Raw genomic sequence first — 18,721 nt, forward strand, 5'->3', positions numbered from 1 at the left:
AGAGAGGAGATATGAGGGCAAGGATTTTCGTCACGATTCTAAACAAGACCCCGTTCCGTTCGGCCTCTTGGGGCTGCCGAGCCCCGTCCTATCCCATTATGTTCGGCTGTTTTGGGCTGCCGGGCCCCGTCTTATGGGGCAAAAGACCACGCGGGTGCATCCAGGGGTAATCAATTTGACTTTGGATGATCGCTTGATGTTCAGTCTGTAATCTACCGAGTTGCTGCTAATTGGCTGACCCCGTTGTAATCGGTTGAAGATGCTCCAACTTTTGTCGTCGTGGCCGTTGTCAACGTTACCAGCAGCGCCATCGGTGGCAGAGGCGGAGGCACGGCCACTGACTCCTAGCCATTGCGACGAGTTTCAGCAGACGGTATGTGTATGCTGACCCAAAAGTGAACAAAGTTGTTTGACGAATCATGGACATTGAGTCTTCTCTTAACTCTTCCTGTAAGACAGAGTACGAATACAAACCCACGCAATTGCCCCGACCACCCCGTCCTGCTTGGCCATACGTATTCTAGTCTAGGTACGCAGCCTTGAGACGTTGGATGGGTTTACCATCTCCGGAAGAGGCGGGAAATACCCAGGGCAGTTCCTGTATATTCTGATCCGACCGCACCGGAACACCCAGTCCAATTGGAGCATGTACTATATTGGACTGACTTATCCTGGATCGGGTTGTGTTATTGTGGGTATTTCTCACTTGGCAGTCCCTATACCGTCGTATTTGTCAACCCAATAGCCCGTCGTGATTCGAGCAGCATTCGGGAACTCTGCTGTCTCAAGCTCATCTGCCGATTACTCAGCATAGTTGCTCAACCTGTTCATAACGTTATGTTTGCAAAGATGGCAGTTGGTGTAATGGCATCTAAAATTCTTCAAAATATTGGTAGGCCAAGACTCAATCTGACAGGCCTCTATAGTGTCTACATGCGTGTTCCTCCAATAAATCGCGTATATCCATGAAATGAGAGCAAACAGTCTCCGTCAAATGCAATCTAATCATCCTAGGCATCCTTGACCAGCTCCGGGAAGGCCAGAGCCGAGCCGGTCTTATCGGCCATCAACAGGTACTCGGCCAACATGGGATTCAGCCCCTTCTCCCTCGCCTCGCGCACCCACTCCACCAGCGGCATCGTCCTCACGGGCAGCTGATGGCCCGAGTCCGACATCTCCCTGACGACGGACAGCGGATAGACAATCTCGCCGGCCTCGTACATGTACCTCACGCCCGCCTTACCCCCTTCTTCTCCCGCGGCCATGACGGCCTCCACGATGTCGGCGGCGACGTTGGCCACCGAGACGAAGTCGAAGTAGCCCTTCCAGGACCCGGACTCGGGCACGGCCTCGAGGTCCTCGACGTAGCGGAACAGGTTCGCCATGAGGTCGAGGTCGCCGGCGCCGTCGCCCGTGATGCTGCTCGGGCGGTGGACCGTGACGGGCAACCGCCAGGCGCTGGCGGCCTTCTCCAGGAGCACCTCGGACGCCCACTTGGCGGCCGTGTAGCCGCCGCCGGCGAGGGCGCGGGGGTCGGTCGCGGGGGGCCAGTCCGCGGCGCTGGTCTCGCCGAAGCTGTCGAGACCCGTCAGCTGGGCGACGCTGGCGCTCGAGACGAAGTGCAGGGGCACGCGGCGCGGGGCGGCGAGACGGGCGAGGGCGCGCGTGCTCGCGACGTTTGTGCGGCGGAGCGTGGCGTATGTCTTGAGGAACGAGACGTCGGCGCCGTTATGGATCACGGCGTCGGCCTCGGCGAAGATGGAAGCGGCCTCGGCGGCGGTGAGGCCGAGGTGTGGAGCCGCGAGGTCGCCGCGGTGAATACGGACCCTGGGATCGGAGAAGGGGTCCGAAGAGGAGGAAGACGAAGAAGAAGAAGAAGAGGAGGATGGGGGGTTCCGCACCGCGATGCAGTGGATGCGCGTGATGCTGGGCTGGCGGAGGAGGAAGTCGAGAAGATGTCGTCCCAGGAAGCCTGTGGCACCCGTGAGAACGACGACGCGAGGTGGTTGGTTAACATTCGCCATAGCGGAGCCGGAGACAATGTCAACAGGAGTTTCTGATGATGATGTGTCGAGCGACGTCTCCTCGTTCCAGTCGATGGCCGACGAGGCTCCGTCTCTGGGTGTTCCGTCCGAGAACAGCAAGTCGGTCATCCCTGCGACGGTACTGGACTCGAACATCTCGTGCAGAGGGGGCACCTTGCCGTAATGCTTCTCGAACAACCCTTGCAGGTTCACGAGCAGGAGAGAGGTGCCGCCGACGTGGAAGAAGTCGGTCTGGGGGTCGACGGAGTACTGGTTCACGACGTCGCTGGGGATGACCTCCTTCCACAGCTCCCAGATCTCGGCTTGGTTGGGCGTGAATCCGGTCCCCTGGCCCGATTGGCTGTTTTCACCATCACCAGACCGATGCCGAGTCGAGATGGGCAACGTCTGGAGAGCACGGCGGTCCAGCTTGTGCGAGGTGCCCATGGGCAGGGCGGAAACGGGCACGAGCAGAGACGGCTTCATGTGTCTGGGGAGCGTCAAGCGATCGCTGACCTCGGCGAGAAAGTCCTTCTGGTTGCTGCTCCCGTGAGCCGATGCGTCGTCGTTGTTTGCGGCGAGGACGACGTGGGCGACGAGATACTGCGGGCCGGCGGCCGATTCGGCGCCGTCCTGGCGGACAGACACGGCGGCGTGGGTGATGCGGCCCAGGCCGGCCTGCAGGATGGCCGATTCGATGTCGGCGAGGTCCATGCGGATGCCGCGCAGCTTGATCTGCGTGTCACCGGCGATGCGGCCCTCGAGAACGAGACCGCCGTCGGGGCTAAGACGCCCGCGGTCGCCGGTCCGGTGCTTCGTCTTCCACCCGCGGGCTGCGAACTCCGGGGGCGCCGTCTTGTCCGACACGAAGGCCTCGGACGTGAGCTTATCGTTGTTGAGGTAGCCCAGCCCGACGCCGGCGCCGCCGATGCAGACTTCGCCCGAGACGCCGGCGGGGACGGGCCGGAGGTCGCGGTCGACGATGGAGATGGAGTAGTTGGGCCAGGTCGTCAGGGGCAGGGCGGCGATGTTTCTGCCGCCACTGTTGCTCTCGGTGTCGTGATACGGCATCTCACGGGTGTTGGACGTGAAGCTGGTCTCGGTCGGCCCGTATCCGTTGAAGAGGCCGAGGTCGGGCTTGCCGAGGGACCGGAACGCGGAGAGGAGGCTCTGGGTCATCTTCTCGCCCCCGGACGCGGCCACCCTCCACTTGGAGCTCTTGAGGTGCTGGGCGCCGGCGCCGATCCACGAGGCATACTCGGTGGGCGTGGCCTGTGTGAAGGTGACATTCTCGGCGGCCACGAGCCGGGTGAGGCCGGCCGCGTCGCCGCGAAGTTGGGCCGGGACGACGACGAGGGTGCCGCCATTGGCGAGTGCCGTCAGGGTCTGGGACAGGGACATGTCGAAGCTGAAGGCGGCCTGCTGCAGCATGACGTCGGAGCCCTCCTTGAAGCCGAACTGGCGAGTGGCGAGCTCGATGTTGTTCCTCAGGGACGCGTGGCTGAGGGAGATGCCCTTGGGCGTGCCGGTCGACCCGCTGGTGTACAGAACGGCGGCCGCGGAGCCGGCTCTGGCTTGGGTCGGCACCTTCGCGTCGGGCGACGAGTTCTTCGTCACGTCGACGGGTACGGCTGTGGATTCCAGCTGGGCAAAGAGCGATCTGGTGCTGGCGTCGACGAGGACGTGCGTCGGCCGGCACTCGCGTACGATGGCCGCGAGGCGGTCGGTAGAGTTGAGGCGAGGGTCCAGGGGCGTGTAAGTGGCGCCGACCTTCCAGATGGCCAGGATGGAGCAGACGAAGTCCAGGGTCGAGGCTTGCATGACGCCCACGATGTTGCTGCTGCCGATTCCTGCCTCTTCGAGGCGAGCCGCAATGGCGTTGACCCGCGCCGCCATCTGAGCGTAAGTGAGGCCGCCCCCTTGGCCGTCTCGCAAGGCGGCCTTGGACGCGTGCTTGTCTGCCATGTCGTCGATGCGGTGCATCAGCGTCTCGGGCCAGGTGAAGTCGTACAGAGGACCACGTCCCAGCTTCAGGGCCTCGTCCACGGCGGCCGTGTCGTACAAGGCCGGGCGCCCGAGGCTCGAGGCCGGGTTCCGCGAGAAGGCGGCGACAAGACGGAAGTAGCAGTCGAGGAGCAGGTTGGCATCATCAAGGTCGTACAGATCCTGCTGGGCCGTCAGGGTGACGAGCGAGTCGCCTTCGGGGTTGTCGACGATGTCGAGGCTGACGTCGTACGCGACCTGGCCGCCGGCCATGAGCTCGCCCGTGCCGGTGCAGCCGCAGAAGGGGCGCGTCTCGGACACGCCGCGGCGGTAGTTGAGGAAGGTCTGGAAGAGGGGCGCGTGCGACGACGAGCGCGGGACGTTGAGCTCGGAGAGGAGGATGTCGAAGGGGACCCTCGAGTGGGCAAAGGCCTCCTGTGACGTCTTGCGCATCTCGCCCAGGGCGTCGCCGAACGTCTTTTGGGCGAGGGAGTCCTCACCGCCGCCCCCGCTGCCCTTGACGCGGAGGGGGAGCAGGTTGAGGTAGAGGCCGATGGCGCCCGCGAGGCCATTGTCCTTCCTGTTGGCGTCGGCGATGCCGATGCAGAAGTCATCGGAGCCGCTGAGGCGGGCGATCAAGGCCCTGAACACGGCGAGGTGGAAGTGGAAGGGCGTGGCCTTGAAGCGCCGGCACACGTCCCGGATGGCCCGAGACTGCTCGGCGTCGACTCGGCGCTTCACCGTGTGCGTGTCGTACGTGGCGACGCCGGCGGGCCGAGACGACTTCTTGGAGACGGGCAGGAGAGCCATGGGCTCGGGGAGATGGTTGAACTGGGCGCGCCAGTACGCCAGCTCCGGCGCCCACTGGCCGGACTTATACTCCTGGGCCTCCTTCGCGGAGAAGTCGGGATACTGGGTGACGGAGGCGTCGAGTGGCTGGCCGTTGTACGCCCTCTCGAGGTCGGCGAAGAAGACTTCGAAGCTGACGCCGTCCATGTTGATGTGGTGGTAGCCCAGGACCAGCACGTGTTCCGTCGACGACTTGGAGAGGAGCTGAACCCGCATCGTCTGGCCCTCGTCGAGCTTGAAGACGGTGTTCTTGATGTCCTCGTAAGCCGCCTTCACCTCGCTCTCGGCGTCGCTGTCGGCGGGTATGGCGCGTATCTCGAGCTCAAAGTTGGGCGAGCTCCACACCTTTTGCACGGGCACGTTCTCCTCCACGACGAAAGAGGTGCGCAGGGCCTCGTGGTGGTGGGCGACCTTGTCGACGGCCCTGGCCAGGTCGTCGGGACGCAGCGGACCGTTGATGCGCATCATTGACGTGATGTTGAAGGCCAGCGGGTCCGCGAGGTACGACCGCAGGAACCAGAAGCGGGACTGGCCGAAGGACAGGGGGACCGTCCGGACGAGGGAGTTTCCTCCGGCGCGCAGTTTCTCTTCGAGGCCTTGGCAATTGGGGGGAGTAGGAGGCTCCGAGATGGACGACACGGAGGCCGCGTGGTCGCCGGCCTTGTCCGTGAATACAGACTCCGCACGGTCCGAGGTGGTAGGGCTCTCGGCAGAAGAAAGATCCGCGTCGGCGGTTGGCGACGCCCTTGCAGCGTTGTTGGCTGTTGCTGTAGCGATGCTCTGGGCTGTTGACTTTTTTGGGGCAGTCGCGAGCGGGGGAGCCGGCGCCGCCGATGGTGCCTTGGCAGTATCGGGTCCGTCCGGCATCCGGAGCTTCGGGCCGGTCGGTCGGGACTGTGGGGCCGAGGTTGATCCGTCGGTGCCGGGTCCGTCCGACTGCCGGAGCTTCGGCGTCATGGACTCCGGGATGATCCCCTGGACGAACTCGAGCAGCGCTTTAGCGGTGCCGCCGTTGAGAATCTTGAGGACGGGCACGTCGACAGTGAGCTCTTTCAGGAACCAAGATCTCAGGTCCACGGCGACCAGCGAGTCCATGCCGAGCGTCTCCAGTGGCAGCTCGAGCACGTCCCTGTCGGCGTCGGCCTGGAGGGACGAGACAAGCTTGGCGTGGAATGCATCCGACACGATGGCGAGCACTTCTTCCGCCGTCTTGGCGTCCTGCAGCCGCGTCTTGACGGGGACGCCCTGCTTCGATGCGCCCGCGGCCGCCGGCATCGTGTTGCCCGTCTCGAGGACGAGGTGCTGGAAGATGGGGTTGGTGAACCAGGTGATGTCGGGGTCCTCGTCGCTGTACTGGAGGCGGAGACCCGTGGCCGTCGTCACGGACTGCGGCGAGCCGGGGGGGCTGGCGAGGACGGCCTCGGCGAACATGGTGAGGAAGTCCTGCTCGCTCATCCACATGTTGCCGACGGAGAAGAGGTACTTTTGCTGCTCGAAGCTCAGCTTGCTCGTGACGGAGCCGTTGCCCATGATGGCGCCGATCTCGACCGACGAGCCGGGGACGCCGCGGCGGCGGCGCTGGGCGGCGAGCGCGTTCATGAACATGTTGGCGCCGGCGTAGATGCTCTGGCCCGGGTTACCGGACGTGCTGGCGACGGACGAGAGGAAGACGAAGAAGTCGAGGGGCGTCGAGTGGAAGATGTCGTCGAGGTGGATGCTGCCCCGGACCTTGGGCCCCAGGACAGTGTCGACCGTCTCGAGCGTGGTGTCGGCGAACATGGTGTCGCGGAGGACCATGGCGCCCTGGACGACGCCGGCGATGGGCGGCATGGTGGCCGAGATGGTGCGGAAGGCTGAATCGAGGGCCTCGCGTTTGGTGACATCGCTGGAATTGTCAGTGTGTGTGTGTGTGTGTGTTATGAAGGATGAGAGTGAGGGTGAGAGTGAGGGTGAGAGTGAGGGTGAGAGTGAGGGTGAGAGTGAGGGTGAGAGTGAGGGTGAGAGTGAGAACGACAGTGTGAATTCAAGTGTAAGAGCGAGTAAAGACTTACTTTGAGAATATCCGGATCGATGCACCTTGGGACTCCATGCTCCGAAGCCACTTCTGATCCACTTGTGGATTGCGGCTCGTCATGACGACGTATCGGGCACCTCGGTCCACCATCCACCCGCAGAGAGAGAGCGCGAGTCCTCCGGTGAGGCCGACGAGCCAGTACGTCTTGTCCTGCTTGAAGCGTACGATGGAGTCGGCAGGCCGGATACGTGCGCTGACTGTCGATTCCGCTGTCCAATCGACGAGGACGAGGCCGCTGCCGGTACGGCGTGCCTCTCCCTCGGCGGACGGACCCGTGAGCGTGGCCGGAGTGGCGACGGCGACCGTCGACGTGTCGAACACGCGTCTCTCGGCCTGAGCGTGGGCCCAAGATGTCCGCAAGATGTCTGGGACCGCACAATCAAGGCCGAGGAACGTCGAAGAGGTGACGTGGGCCACGACGTCGGTCAGCGAGGCGCGGGTTTCGACGCGGCAGTGCGACGGGATGCAGTCGGCAATCAACCCGGCCGCGTCTTGCTGCGTGCCGGAAAGGTTCAGGAAACACCCGATATTGGAGGGCAGCTTGGTCTCGACGGATCGACGCGACTCGAGCGGGTGGACGTGGACAACGTTGCACGCACCGCCGCCGCCGCCGTTATGCTTTTCTTTCTCCAGTCCGGACTGAGTGCCGAGCAGGGCGAGCCGGACACACTTTGCGGCGCAACGGGCGGACAAGGCCGAGGCCAGCGACTTGTCGGCGTCGAGAACCACGAGCGAGTCTCCCGGGGCGACGCCGGCGACCGCCGTCAGGGCCATGAGTTGCGCGTGGAGGGCGACCAGCGTCTGTCTGCCCTGGGTCATGTTCCCGGCACACGGGATCGTCCACTGCCTGTCGACCTTGACGACCGACTTCTGCGAGTCCGTCAGGGCGAAGACGGCCTTGCCCGAAGAGAGATCGGTGCCGAGGACCAGGAACAGATAGTCGGACGATGGGAGTTTCACGGACCGAAGCACAGCGTAGTGGACGGCCACGGACACGGCGTCCGGGCGGGTCTCGGCGCATCCGGTGACGACGGCGGCGACATTCGCGTCGGCGTCGGCGTGGGAGGGGCACTCCTGAAGGACGAAGCCCTCTCCCCGGGGCACGACGGCCACGGGCACCTTGCGCGGATCGACCTCGTTCGTCAGGGCACGCCTGCGCGAGTTGTACCGGGCGTTCCGGGCCTTGCTCAGCCTGATGCGAGGCACGAGGAAGCTCCCGTCGGCGAACCGCAGCTCGGGCTCCCGGTACCAGGTCAGGGCGTCGAGCTTGTTCTGCTGCTCGAGGGTGCCGAGGATGTCGAACTGCAGCATCTTCTCGGCCAGGCGAGGCGCGGTGGCGTCCTCGGCCCGGTCGAAGTCGAGGTAGCCGAGGCGGACGTGGTCCATCTCGAGCACAATGGTCCGCCCGATGCCCGCGGCCATGTTGGCGTACGGGTTGGCCCCCGAGGCGCCGTGGGTGATCCAGTAGACGCTCCTCGACTGCTGGAAGACGTGCTTGAAGCCCTCGAGCTTCTCGGCCGTCATGTTCTCGAAGAGCGGCTCGTCGAGCTCGACGAGGGACAGCACGCTTCCCATGACGGGCAGGCTGCAGGACGGGACCTCCTCGATGCTGGGTATCCACGAGACGGCCTTGTAATGGGGAGTGAAGAGGCGCTCGAGTGACTCGAACAGGGGTGCAGCACCTCCGACGATTGTCAGCTGTTCCGGGTCGATGGTCAGGGCAGGGGAGGAGGAGGAGATGCTCATAGGTTCCCTGAGCAGCTGGACGCGGTCGTCGACGGCCTGGGTCAGGATCACGGAGAGCGGACCCAGCGAGTGGTGCGGCGTAACAACGTCGACGCCCGAGAAGCCATTCCGGCGCATGACGTTGTCCCACCACTGCTGGTCGACGCAGGGCGAGTAGGTCCGGCCGTCGACGTGGCCGAGCCACCAGCCGGGCAGCGTGCCGAAGATGAAGCCGAACCTCAGGGGGTCGTTGTTGGTGATCTCGAGGAGCAGCAGGTAGCCACCCGGCCGGACGAGACGGCGGAGCTGGGCCATGGTGTCGTCGAGGGTCCGGGTAGCGTGGACGACGAGGTTGGCGATGACGACGTCGAACGAGGCCTCCTCGTAGCCCTGCTCGACAACGTCCTTCTCGATGTCGAGCACGCGGAAGGCCATCTTGGACTCGTAGGCGCGGAAGGTCTCGCGGGCGGTGCCGAAGAAGCCGCTCGAGATATCGGTGTAGGTGTAGGACGCGAAGGCGTTGTCGAGACGCCGGAGCATGACCTTGGTGGCGCCGCCGGTGCCGGCGCCGACCTCGAGGACGCGCATGTGCGGGTAGCGGTGCGATATGTGGCCGGCCATGCGCGCCAGGTCCTCGGTGTACTGGGCCATGCCCATGGCGTCCGTGTAGAACCGGTTGAGCATGTTGTCCCGGACCATGGGCTCGAGCGCGTTCATCTCGCCCCGGAAGACGGCCGGGAGATTCTCGCCGACGGCGTGCATCAGCTGCAGGTCGATGCTGTCCGGGTACCGGGCGACCACCGCGAGGATGTCGTCCCGGGTGTCCGTCTCCCACTCGGCGTGGATGTGCGGGAGCGTCCCCTGCGCGATCCGGTCCCGGACGTGGTCGACCCATTCGAGGAAGCGGAGGTTGTGCTCCGGGAGAGCCTCGCGGCCCGCGCCGGCGGCCACCTCGCGGTCGACGTTGCGCATGTAGTAGTAGGCCACGCGCTCCATGGCGTCGAACATGTCGGCCTCGAGGGCGCGCCGCTCGCCGTGCAGCTCCAGGTTGGCCCCGGCAGGCGTCATGGTCTTCCACACGACCTCGGAGAAGAGGTGCAGGTCGGTGGCGGCCGATGGCGGCGAGAGGGGCTTGGTGCGGAGCCCCTGGAGCTGGATCAGGGCGAAACGGCCATCCACAGAGAAGACGTCGACGTCGCCGCCGACGTCAGCCGCGTTGCCGCTGCCGGTGTCGTCCTCCTCCGGGCCCTCGGGAACCGAAGACCGGAAGGGGAGCTGGGTGCCGGCGTCCACCCGGCTGAGCATGCCAAAGTTGAACCGGACGCAGTCGATGCCGGTGGGCAGATGGATGCCCTGCAGCCGGGTGTCTCCGGGGAAGCAGTACGCCAGCAGGATGGACTGGACGGTGGCGTCGAGGGCGGCCGGGTGCATGACCATCATGTCGAACGAGGGCGTCGGCTCGGGAATCCTCACGAGGCCCGTGGCAGCCCCCATGTGGCGCTTCAGCTGGGAGAGCGCCTTGAACGGCCCGTCGTAGCCGTAGCCGAGCTTGTCGATGGCCTCGTAGAAGCGCTCCTCGTCCAGGTCCTTCATCTGGTTGTCCGGCTCCAGGTGCCCGGGCAGGGCGTCCTCCGACGGCTCGCCGAGGAACACGTGGAGGTCGCCCGACGCGTTCTCGATGAGCTTGACCGAGTCTTTGCCCTGCTGGCTGAAGAAGGCGAAGTGGGCCGTCACGCGGCCTGGCTTGCGGTCGATGGCCGTCAGGGAGAAGAGCGTCTCGACTCCCGTGTCCTCCTCGATCATCAGGGCGTTGCCGATGACGAGATCGCGCACCTCGACCGTCCGCACCGGCTCGTCTTTGCTGTCAAAGAGCTGTTTGGCCGCTTCGAGGGCCGTCGAGATGTAGCCCGTGCCGGGGAACACGGTCTGTCCCTGCGCATGGTGCTTCATCAGCCACGGCAGCTCGGCCGGGTGGAGGCTGTTGCGCCACCGGACCTCGGTGGAGCTGTCGTCGACGAGCCGGGCACCAAGCAGCTCGTTGGTCGGGATGTTGCTCGTCAGCATGGCCTTGGACAGCCGGGACTGGAAGTGGTATGCCCGGTCGTGGTCCCACGGGTAGGACGGCAGGCCCTTGATGAGTCGTGGACGAGAGGCCGAGCCATCACCACTTACACCGGACGCAAAGGCTTCAAAGGCGGCCATGTCGACGGCTTCGCTGCCCAGGACCGCCCAGATGTCGCCCAGGCACTCGGCAAGGGACTCGATGCTGTTTGCGTTTCTGCGCAGACACCCGCCGTACGGCAGCTTCTCGCCGATGACGGCCTGGATCGTGGCGCTGGCCGGCCCCTTGAGCGCCGGGTGAGGCCCGACCTCGATCACGTAGTCGAACCGCTGCTCGCCGCCGAGGGCGTACGAGAGCGCCTGCGAGAACAGGACAGGTTTGGTCATGTTCTCGCTCCAGTACCGATCCTGCACGCGGCCGTCCTCGCCGATTTCGGCCATGTCCTCGACGTAGACGCTCGAGATCCAGGGGCACGCCGTCGCCTCGTCGCGCTGCGTCTGCACTTTGACGCCGCACCTCTGCAGCGAGCTGACGTAGGGTGGAACACACGGCAGCATGTGGTGGGAGTGGTATGCCTTGTCCACCTGCAGCGGCCTGTTGAACTTGCCCTCGGCGTCGAGGATCTTCTTGACCTCCTCGATGGCGTCGAGGTCGCCGGACAGAGTCACGCTCTCGCGGGAGTTGCTCGCGCCGACGCACAGCCGGCCCTTGAAGGCGTCCAGCTCGCAGAGCTCCTTGGCGTCCTCGAACGACGTGCCCACGGCCATCATGCCTCCCGGCTGGTCCGTGGGGCCCTTGGCCCAGTGCGTGTTGAGGCCGCGGTAGTACGACACGCGGATGGCGTCCCGGGCCGAGAGGTAGCCGGCCGTGTACGCGGCCGAGACCTCGCCCGAGGAGTGGCCCACGACGGCCGAGAAGACGACGCCGGCCGAGCGGAGGAGCTGAACCATCATGACCTGGACGGCGGTGTAGAGCGTCTGGGAGATGAGGGCCTGGTGAATGCGGGAGGTCTCGGGGGGTGCGAGCAGCTCGTCCAGCAGCGACCATGGGGGCCGATCCTCCTCCGGCAGCGTCTGGAGGCTCTCCTCCAGCTCGTCCATGATGGCCCTCGCAGCCGGAGATGCAAGGACGATGTCGGCGCCCATCCGGGGCCACTGAGCTCCTTGGCCCGTGAAGACGCCCAAGATGCGAGGGCGTCTGTCGAGGGACTTGACCGCTGACATGTTGCCGCCACTCGGGCTGTCTTCCTTGCTGCGTGCCTCGAGCTTGGCCTTGAGAGGCTCGAGATCGACGGCCGAGATGACGGCCCGTCTGTCAAATGTCGAGCGGCGCTGGTTGAGCGTGAAGGCGAGGCTCCTCAGATCGACGTCCGGGTGTTCCGTCAGGTAATTGTGGTAGCCAGAGAGCATCTCCGCCAGGGCCTTTTCCGAACATGCGGAGAAGGTGAAAGGGGAGAAGACGGGCGCGACAGATTTGGAAACCTGTAGCGACGACGACGAGTATGCCTCGGAGGCCGGCTCGTAGCTCTCGATGATGGCATGGGCGTTGGCGCCTCCGAACCCGAAGCTGTTGACGCTGGCACGGAGAGGCTGGCCCGGCTCGAGCTGCGGCCACTCCCTCAACCTCGTCGGGACCTCAAGGTCCTTGTAGAAGGGCTCGACGGCCGGGTTCACGCGGTTCAGGTGGAGGTTCGGCGGGATGCGACGGGCCTTCATGGCCAGCGACGCCTTGATCAGCGCCGCCAGCCCGGCGGTGCCCTCCGTGTGGCCGATGACGGTCTTGACCGATCCGACGTAGAGTTTTGGATCCGCGTCTGGCCTCCGCTGGAATCCGCTCTCGGCGCCGAAGAAGGCCGAGCTGATGGCCTCGGCCTCTACGGGGTCTCCCGCCGGCGTGCCGGTGCCGTGTGCTTCAAAGTACTGCGGCCGGTCCGACGGCTTGCTGAGGTCCAGACCGGCCCGCTTGTATGTGTCCCGGATGAGATTCGCTTGGGCGAGCGGGCTGGGCATCGTAATACCTGTTTCGTGCGAATAGGGTTGACGTTGTTAGCCAAAAGTGTCATTGGGAAGTTGGAGGATGAAAAGTTGAGTGCGAGATGGGAACTGTGAGTGAGAATGAGAGGGAGAGTGAGAGTGAGAGCGAGAGTGGGAATGAAGGTGAAAATGAGAATGAGAGCGAGGATGAAAAGAAGAGCAGGAGTGAGAGTTTGAGTGTGAGTGAGAAAAGAGGGTAAGTGTGTGAATGAATGGCAACCCGCATACATACCCTTGGTCCGGCCATCTTGGTTCACTCCAGTCTCCCGGATGATGCATTCGATATGGTCTCCATCGGCCAAGGCGGCGCTTAGCGTCTTGAGCACCACCGAAGCAAAGCCCTCGCCGCGGGCATATCCGTCCGCCGACGCGTCCCACATGCGTGACCGTCCGTTCGGCGACAGCATCTGCAGCTTGCTCTCGGCGATGTACTGCGACGGCCCCAGCAGCAGGTTGGTCCCGCAAGCGATGGCGACGGGCGTCTCGCCGACACGGAGGCTCTGCACGGCCTGATGGACGGCCACCAGGCTGGACGAGCAGGCCGTGTCGACGGTGACGGACGGGCCGTGTAGGTCGAAGAAGTAGGAGATCCTGTTGGAGAGAATGCTCCTCGCCGTCCCGGGGGCGAAGTATGTCGGGAACGCGTCGAGGTCCTGTCCGAGGAGCTCGGAGTAGTCCCCGCCCATGTTGCCGACAAAGACGCCTGCCTTGGAGCCCTTGAGATGTTGTATGGTGATGCCCGCCGCCTCGAGACTCTCGTACACCGTCTCGAGGAGGAGACGCTGCTGCGGGTCCATGGCGATGGCCTCCTGGGGCTTGACCCCGAAGAACTTGGCGTCGAACAGCTTGAAGTTCTCCTGCAGCAGGTACGAGTGGCGGACGTTGCTGGTGCCGTGGTGCTTGTGGTCCGGGTGGTAGTACCTATCGACGTTGAAGCGGTCCGGCGTGATCTCGCTGACAATGTCGTTCGGGTTCTCCAACAGGTCCCAGAGCTTCGACGGCGTCGTGGACCCGCCGGGGAAGCGGCACCCGCTGCCTACGACGGCAATGGGCTCATGCTGCTTCCCGTCCTGCACTCCGTTGTTCATGGTTGACATGTTGGGAGGACTGCGTTGGAGTGAATCGAGAACGATTTCTAAGCTTTGGCTACGTTGAGAGAGAAAGCAAGAGTGAAAGAGAGAGCCTCGGTGGTGGTGAACAAAGAGGTTGCCTTCCAAAACCAAACAGGATCGTCTGCGAGAGTTGCTTTTTGTAAGGTCGACCAACCAACTTCTGCTATCAAGGGCAGCTTGGCTGTATTCGGTTCCAGGGTCAGACCTGGACGTTTGATCCCGGGTGTATGGTTCGGATGTTTGGTACAGACAAACACATCTGCTTGAGCAGTTCCCCGAGCCTACACTCATACCACTCGGCTGCAAGTCCGAGGATGTTTGCGCGGCGCCGAAAGAACTACGGACAGGCACTCGCTGGCTCTGCTCTCCGATCTCCACACGTTTCGGCGTCGGCATGGCGTGCCGTTCACTAATACTGTCATACCTGTCCTGGAGGTAGGAAACCACCCGACCCAGTCGCCGTCCGGATGGGGAGGTGTTTCAACTACCACGACTCAGCATATCCGACCAGCTGGCTTGTTTGTCGCAGATGTGGGCCTCAACAAGTCAAGCATCCTGGAACTGGCCACTTTGCCGAGGCAGCTAGGGAGTCAGGTTGTGGCTAGAGCTCCTTGCTCCAAGTGTTGCCGTTTACTGACAGATGTGACTGCACCATCGAGAGGCGATCTGCCCAAGGTGAGTTATTCGACGAAGCTGACCAACTTACAAAGATGGATAACGGCGTTGCATTATTGGCAAGAACATTGGAACTGAGTGTTGTCGTCTACTGATAGATAGAGGTAGCATTTTGATAATATATAATCAGCGGAGTTCAGGAGCCTAAACTGTGAAAGGTGACGGTGAAAGTATCGTTTAGGCCACTACGAACCAAGTCTCTTGCATAAAGATTTTTGAAAACATCGCATACGCTGTAATCGACCAACCAGTCTCGGTGGGACGGAATTTCACGCTGTTGACGGAGATCACGGACTGAAAAGTCGTCCTTCTCACTGATAGACTTGACTCCACCACAACTCACAACATCACGGGATGAACACTTTTGCCAAAATGTCTCTTTTTAGCTTATGTCCTCGCTTCGTGAAGTTCCGATTCTAGATCTGAACCATTGCTGGCTCTTTCGTACAGGCAACTCGCCTCATTTCATCAGTGTTTCCGTGAGAATCTCGCTGCGTGCTACTAAAGCCTCACGACTATCTTCTCGCCCGACATCTCCTTTCTCTTCAGCATCTCCAAACCTTCCAGAACTGCCTCAAAGCCCCCGTCGAGAATTCGAAGCGGGTGCGGCCTCAGCTTGCGTTCGTCGACGAGCCGCTGTATGCTCTTGTAGCACTCGACCCCCCAGACGCCCAACTCGGGATCCTCCGGTTTACCGTACCCGTCGGTCAGAGGGATGGCCTTCCCCGTGATCATCTGGCCCATGATGAGCTCTCTCTCGATGAGCTTGGCCTTACCTCCGGACGCCACCTCTTGGTACGACTCCAGCGCCACGTATCTGCCGCCCACGCGGCCCATGGCCTCGTCCGCCAGCGCCATGGTCCTCAGGTCGGAGAACGGGTCCACAATGTATTTGAGGTTGTTCCGGGTGAGAGCCTTGATGTCGGCCGCGCACGTCGGAGAATGGTAGTCAAAAACGGCGTCGGCGCCATACGACTTGACAAGCTCAAAGTTCTTGGGCGAGCAAGTCGTGATGGCTCGATGTCCCAGACTGTCATAGGCCACGTTCTTGCCATCAGCGTCTGCCTCCAAATAGTCAATCATTTCTCGGCAGTACTCACAGCTTCACCATTTGAATCATTGTCGTTCCTACTGAGGTAGCACCGCCCCAGATGAGCACGTCCGCAGGAGTAGCCGCGGGCTCCTCGAAAGTGCCGGGTAGCTTCAATGACCGGAACAGCGACATGCACGCCGTCGCGATGCAGGTGCCGCTCAGGCCGGCGGCCTCCTCGAACGACATCCAGTCCGGGATCTTCCAGGTGAAGACGGCGGTAGCCTTGAGGTACTCGCCGTAGGCCCCGGAATCCTTGTCGTGCGGGTTGTTGCCGATGACGGCGGCGAAGACGCGGTCACCGACCTTGAGCAGGCCGTTCTCCGCCACCTCTTCGGTCAGCGAGACGACGGTACCCGCAAAGTCGCAGCCAGCGTACGTGCCAGGGCTCGAGAAGCGCCGGGGCATCTTGAAGTCGCACGGGTTCAGCGCCACGGCCGCGGTCCGTACGAGCACCTGGCCCTGCGCGAGGACAGGAAGGGGGAGGCCGGGCGTGATCTTGGTCGTTCCAGCCTCATGCTGAACGATGGCGGTGTGCGACAAGGGGATCTCTGTCTCCATGGTATGCGAGCAAAGGATGATGGGGATGAGTCGTCTGGGAAGCACGTAGCGCTAACAAGTGAGAGAATGAATCCTCCTACTGGGGTGGGAACTTGAATGGGCTTCACGTAACAGGAACCAGGCTCGTTTGTCTTACACGAGTCTAGGAGCTCTTGAGATGCTGCAGGTCAAGCATTGTTTCTCACTCTGTCTCTACGACGTCGGGGCCACGAGTCTGACTCGTTGAGGCACGTCCTGCCAAGTCAAGCTTCGGTCTACTGTATCGGACAAAAAGCGGGGCCGCCGATGGTTTCGGGCAAAGTGGAGCAAACAACGGAGTCGGACTCACTCGGAGGCCGGTCTGCCGATATCAATAATGGAGGGGGGAGGGGTGGCGGGAAAGGTTCCCAGGCTCGCCTCCGAGGAGACGTGTTCTTGCAATGTCCCGAGATTTTGTTGCCCCCTTTCGCCGACACTAATCTAAAGAACAAACCATGTCTGCGATTTATCTTGATTCTCCACGAAAAAAGGAAACTTGCACCCCAGATTGTGTCATTGAATCGTTCTTCCAAAGTCGTAATACGTGCACCACCGTGTGGTTCAGCCCCAAGATGCGCCAAAATATCCAGTTCTTTCTTGTCGCCTCATTGGTGCCATCGGCAGCTTGCTGGGACTATCCAGGATGGTCTCCAGACTGGGACGAGCACTGGACGGTCGATGGCCAACAGGCCGTGTTGGGCGGCGGTGACTGTTCCGTCAGCCATATGACAATGTTTGAGATGGAGAAGGGCCGCGAGCCCGTCTACTTCTCGACCGCGCCCCTCGACGACCCGGAGGCGCCCAAGATGCTGCCCCTTAACTCGACGGGGGGTGAGCAGTGGGAGTTTGACGCCGTGTCCGACGACGGAACTCTGACTTTTGTCATTGGCTTCTACCGCGACCCCAACTACGCTATTCTCGGCACCGGCAACCTTCGTCTGTCGGCTGAGTTCGCCTACTCAAACGGCACCCGCTTTGTCCGCGTTGACTACCCGACGGACTCCATCGTCGAGTCCTGCCCGACATACACCCGCGGCGTCTGGAAGTCGAAGGACTACAGCTACACGTTCGAGGTGTCCAAGGACATGAGCACGGCGCGCATCGGCTTCGACGCCGAGGACGTCAAGGGAAGCGCCTTGATCAAATCCGTCACATCGCCGCGCTACCCCGACGCCTCCGTGTTCCCGCGCGAGAACGCCACCACCGAGGCCGTCCCCTACTTCCACTGGATCGAGCCCATCCCCGTCGGACGGGCCTACGTCGACGTGCAGATCCAGGGCACGCCGTACCAGTTCACCGGCCTGGGCGGGCACGAGAGGCTCTGGACGGCCTTCAGCTGGTTCACCTGCCTCAGCACCTTTTCGGCAGTCCGCATCATGGCCGGCCCGTACGCGCTGACGCACGTCGCCTACGGGTCAGCCCTCCTGAAGGATGTGCGCCGCCCGTCCGTCGCGCTGTGGGAGGACGGCAAGCACATCTTCTCGGCAACGGCGTCCGAGCCGTCGGACACGGAGGACTACGCCGTCCTGGAGAAGACGTATCACGGCAACGTGACGGGCAATCTGAAGGACAAGTCGACGGGGTATGAGCTGGTCCTGGTGTCTCCCAAGAGAAAGAAGCAGTGGAGTTTCACCATCACCAACAAGAACCTCGGTTTCGAGTATTTCCTCGGGGAGGGCGTCGGCGGCAGCGGATTCGCTGCCACCGCCGTCGGCGGCCCCATCGGGCTCAAGCAGTATTTTGGCGCTGCTTTTGTTGAGTCTCTGGAGTTTCCCAAGAGATCCTATCTCTTCAAGCCCAACTACGTAGATGCGGTGAAGACCTAGCATTGGTTTTGAGAATAGACAATATAATCAATCATTTTGGGACATTCTTTTGCACATCTCAGCCACTCTTTTAGTTCTTGGAACTGCTGCCTGACTCCATCCTGACAGAAAACAGACCAGGGAATGGCTGTGGCGGTCACTCTCTCTCTCGTCACACCATGCAGGAAAAACAAAAAAGCTGTAATTATATAGTGCCAAACGTATGGAGTTCCGTTTACCTATTGCGTCGATATTAGTAAGCGAACGAAGATCAGACCAAACCCTAATTTTCAGTTTGTCATGCAGGGATGATGCCAAAGACAAGATCTACCAACGCCGTACCTATACGGATGTCCGCGGACCTCCTTTGGTCCAGCTCAACTCAATCCTTGACTCAGTCACTGGCTACATAGTATACCGGCAAACAAAACTCCAACGTGAAAGCTAGTCCCCCTGATTAGTGAATACTTGAAACAAACACTCCCTTAGCTCACCTCCCCCAGCTCGCCTCGATGGCACACCATCTGGAAATGTTCATGATTCGATAAATCTATTCCCAGTCGCTAACGTGTCGATCTATGCCGTTGGTCCACGCACAAAGCCGGCATGCTACCTACAACGACCCCTTCGGAGCCGACGCCGAAGCCGACACCGACTATAGCGTCGCCGACATCTACTCCGTTAGCGTTGATGCTGACTTACACTCCGAG

At 62.3% G+C, this 18,721-nt stretch overlaps 3 protein-coding genes across 3 annotated transcripts; 1 reads left to right on the forward strand and 2 right to left on the reverse strand.

Annotated features, from left to right (window-relative positions):
- Window positions 1-1,010: 1,010 nt before the first annotated feature.
- CH63R_03382 (PKS-NRPS hybrid) lies at window positions 1,011-13,847 on the reverse strand (the record flags this gene model as incomplete). The annotated part of the gene is made up of 3 exons (XM_018298357.1): window positions 1,011-6,741; window positions 6,908-12,734; window positions 12,983-13,847. The coding sequence occupies 3 exons, from the start codon at window positions 13,845-13,847 to the stop codon at window positions 1,011-1,013; spliced, it is 12,423 nt and encodes a 4,140-aa protein (XP_018163173.1).
- Window positions 13,848-15,038: 1,191 nt separating this feature from the next.
- CH63R_03383 (TOXD protein) lies at window positions 15,039-16,188 on the reverse strand (the record flags this gene model as incomplete). Its single annotated transcript, XM_018298358.1, has 2 exons — window positions 15,039-15,602; window positions 15,670-16,188. The coding sequence occupies 2 exons, from the start codon at window positions 16,186-16,188 to the stop codon at window positions 15,039-15,041; spliced, it is 1,083 nt and encodes a 360-aa protein (XP_018163174.1).
- Window positions 16,189-16,778: 590 nt separating this feature from the next.
- Window positions 16,779-18,032, forward strand: CH63R_03384 (uncharacterized protein; the record flags this gene model as incomplete). Its single annotated transcript, XM_018298359.1, has 1 exon — window positions 16,779-18,032. The coding sequence occupies one exon, from the start codon at window positions 16,779-16,781 to the stop codon at window positions 18,030-18,032; it is 1,254 nt and encodes a 417-aa protein (XP_018163175.1).
- Between the last annotated feature and the right edge of the window lie 689 nt (window positions 18,033-18,721).

Source organism: Colletotrichum higginsianum, chromosome 2, assembly GCF_001672515.1.
Source record: "Colletotrichum higginsianum IMI 349063 chromosome 2, whole genome shotgun sequence".
NCBI classification, from domain to species: domain Eukaryota; kingdom Fungi; phylum Ascomycota; class Sordariomycetes; order Glomerellales; family Glomerellaceae; genus Colletotrichum; species Colletotrichum higginsianum.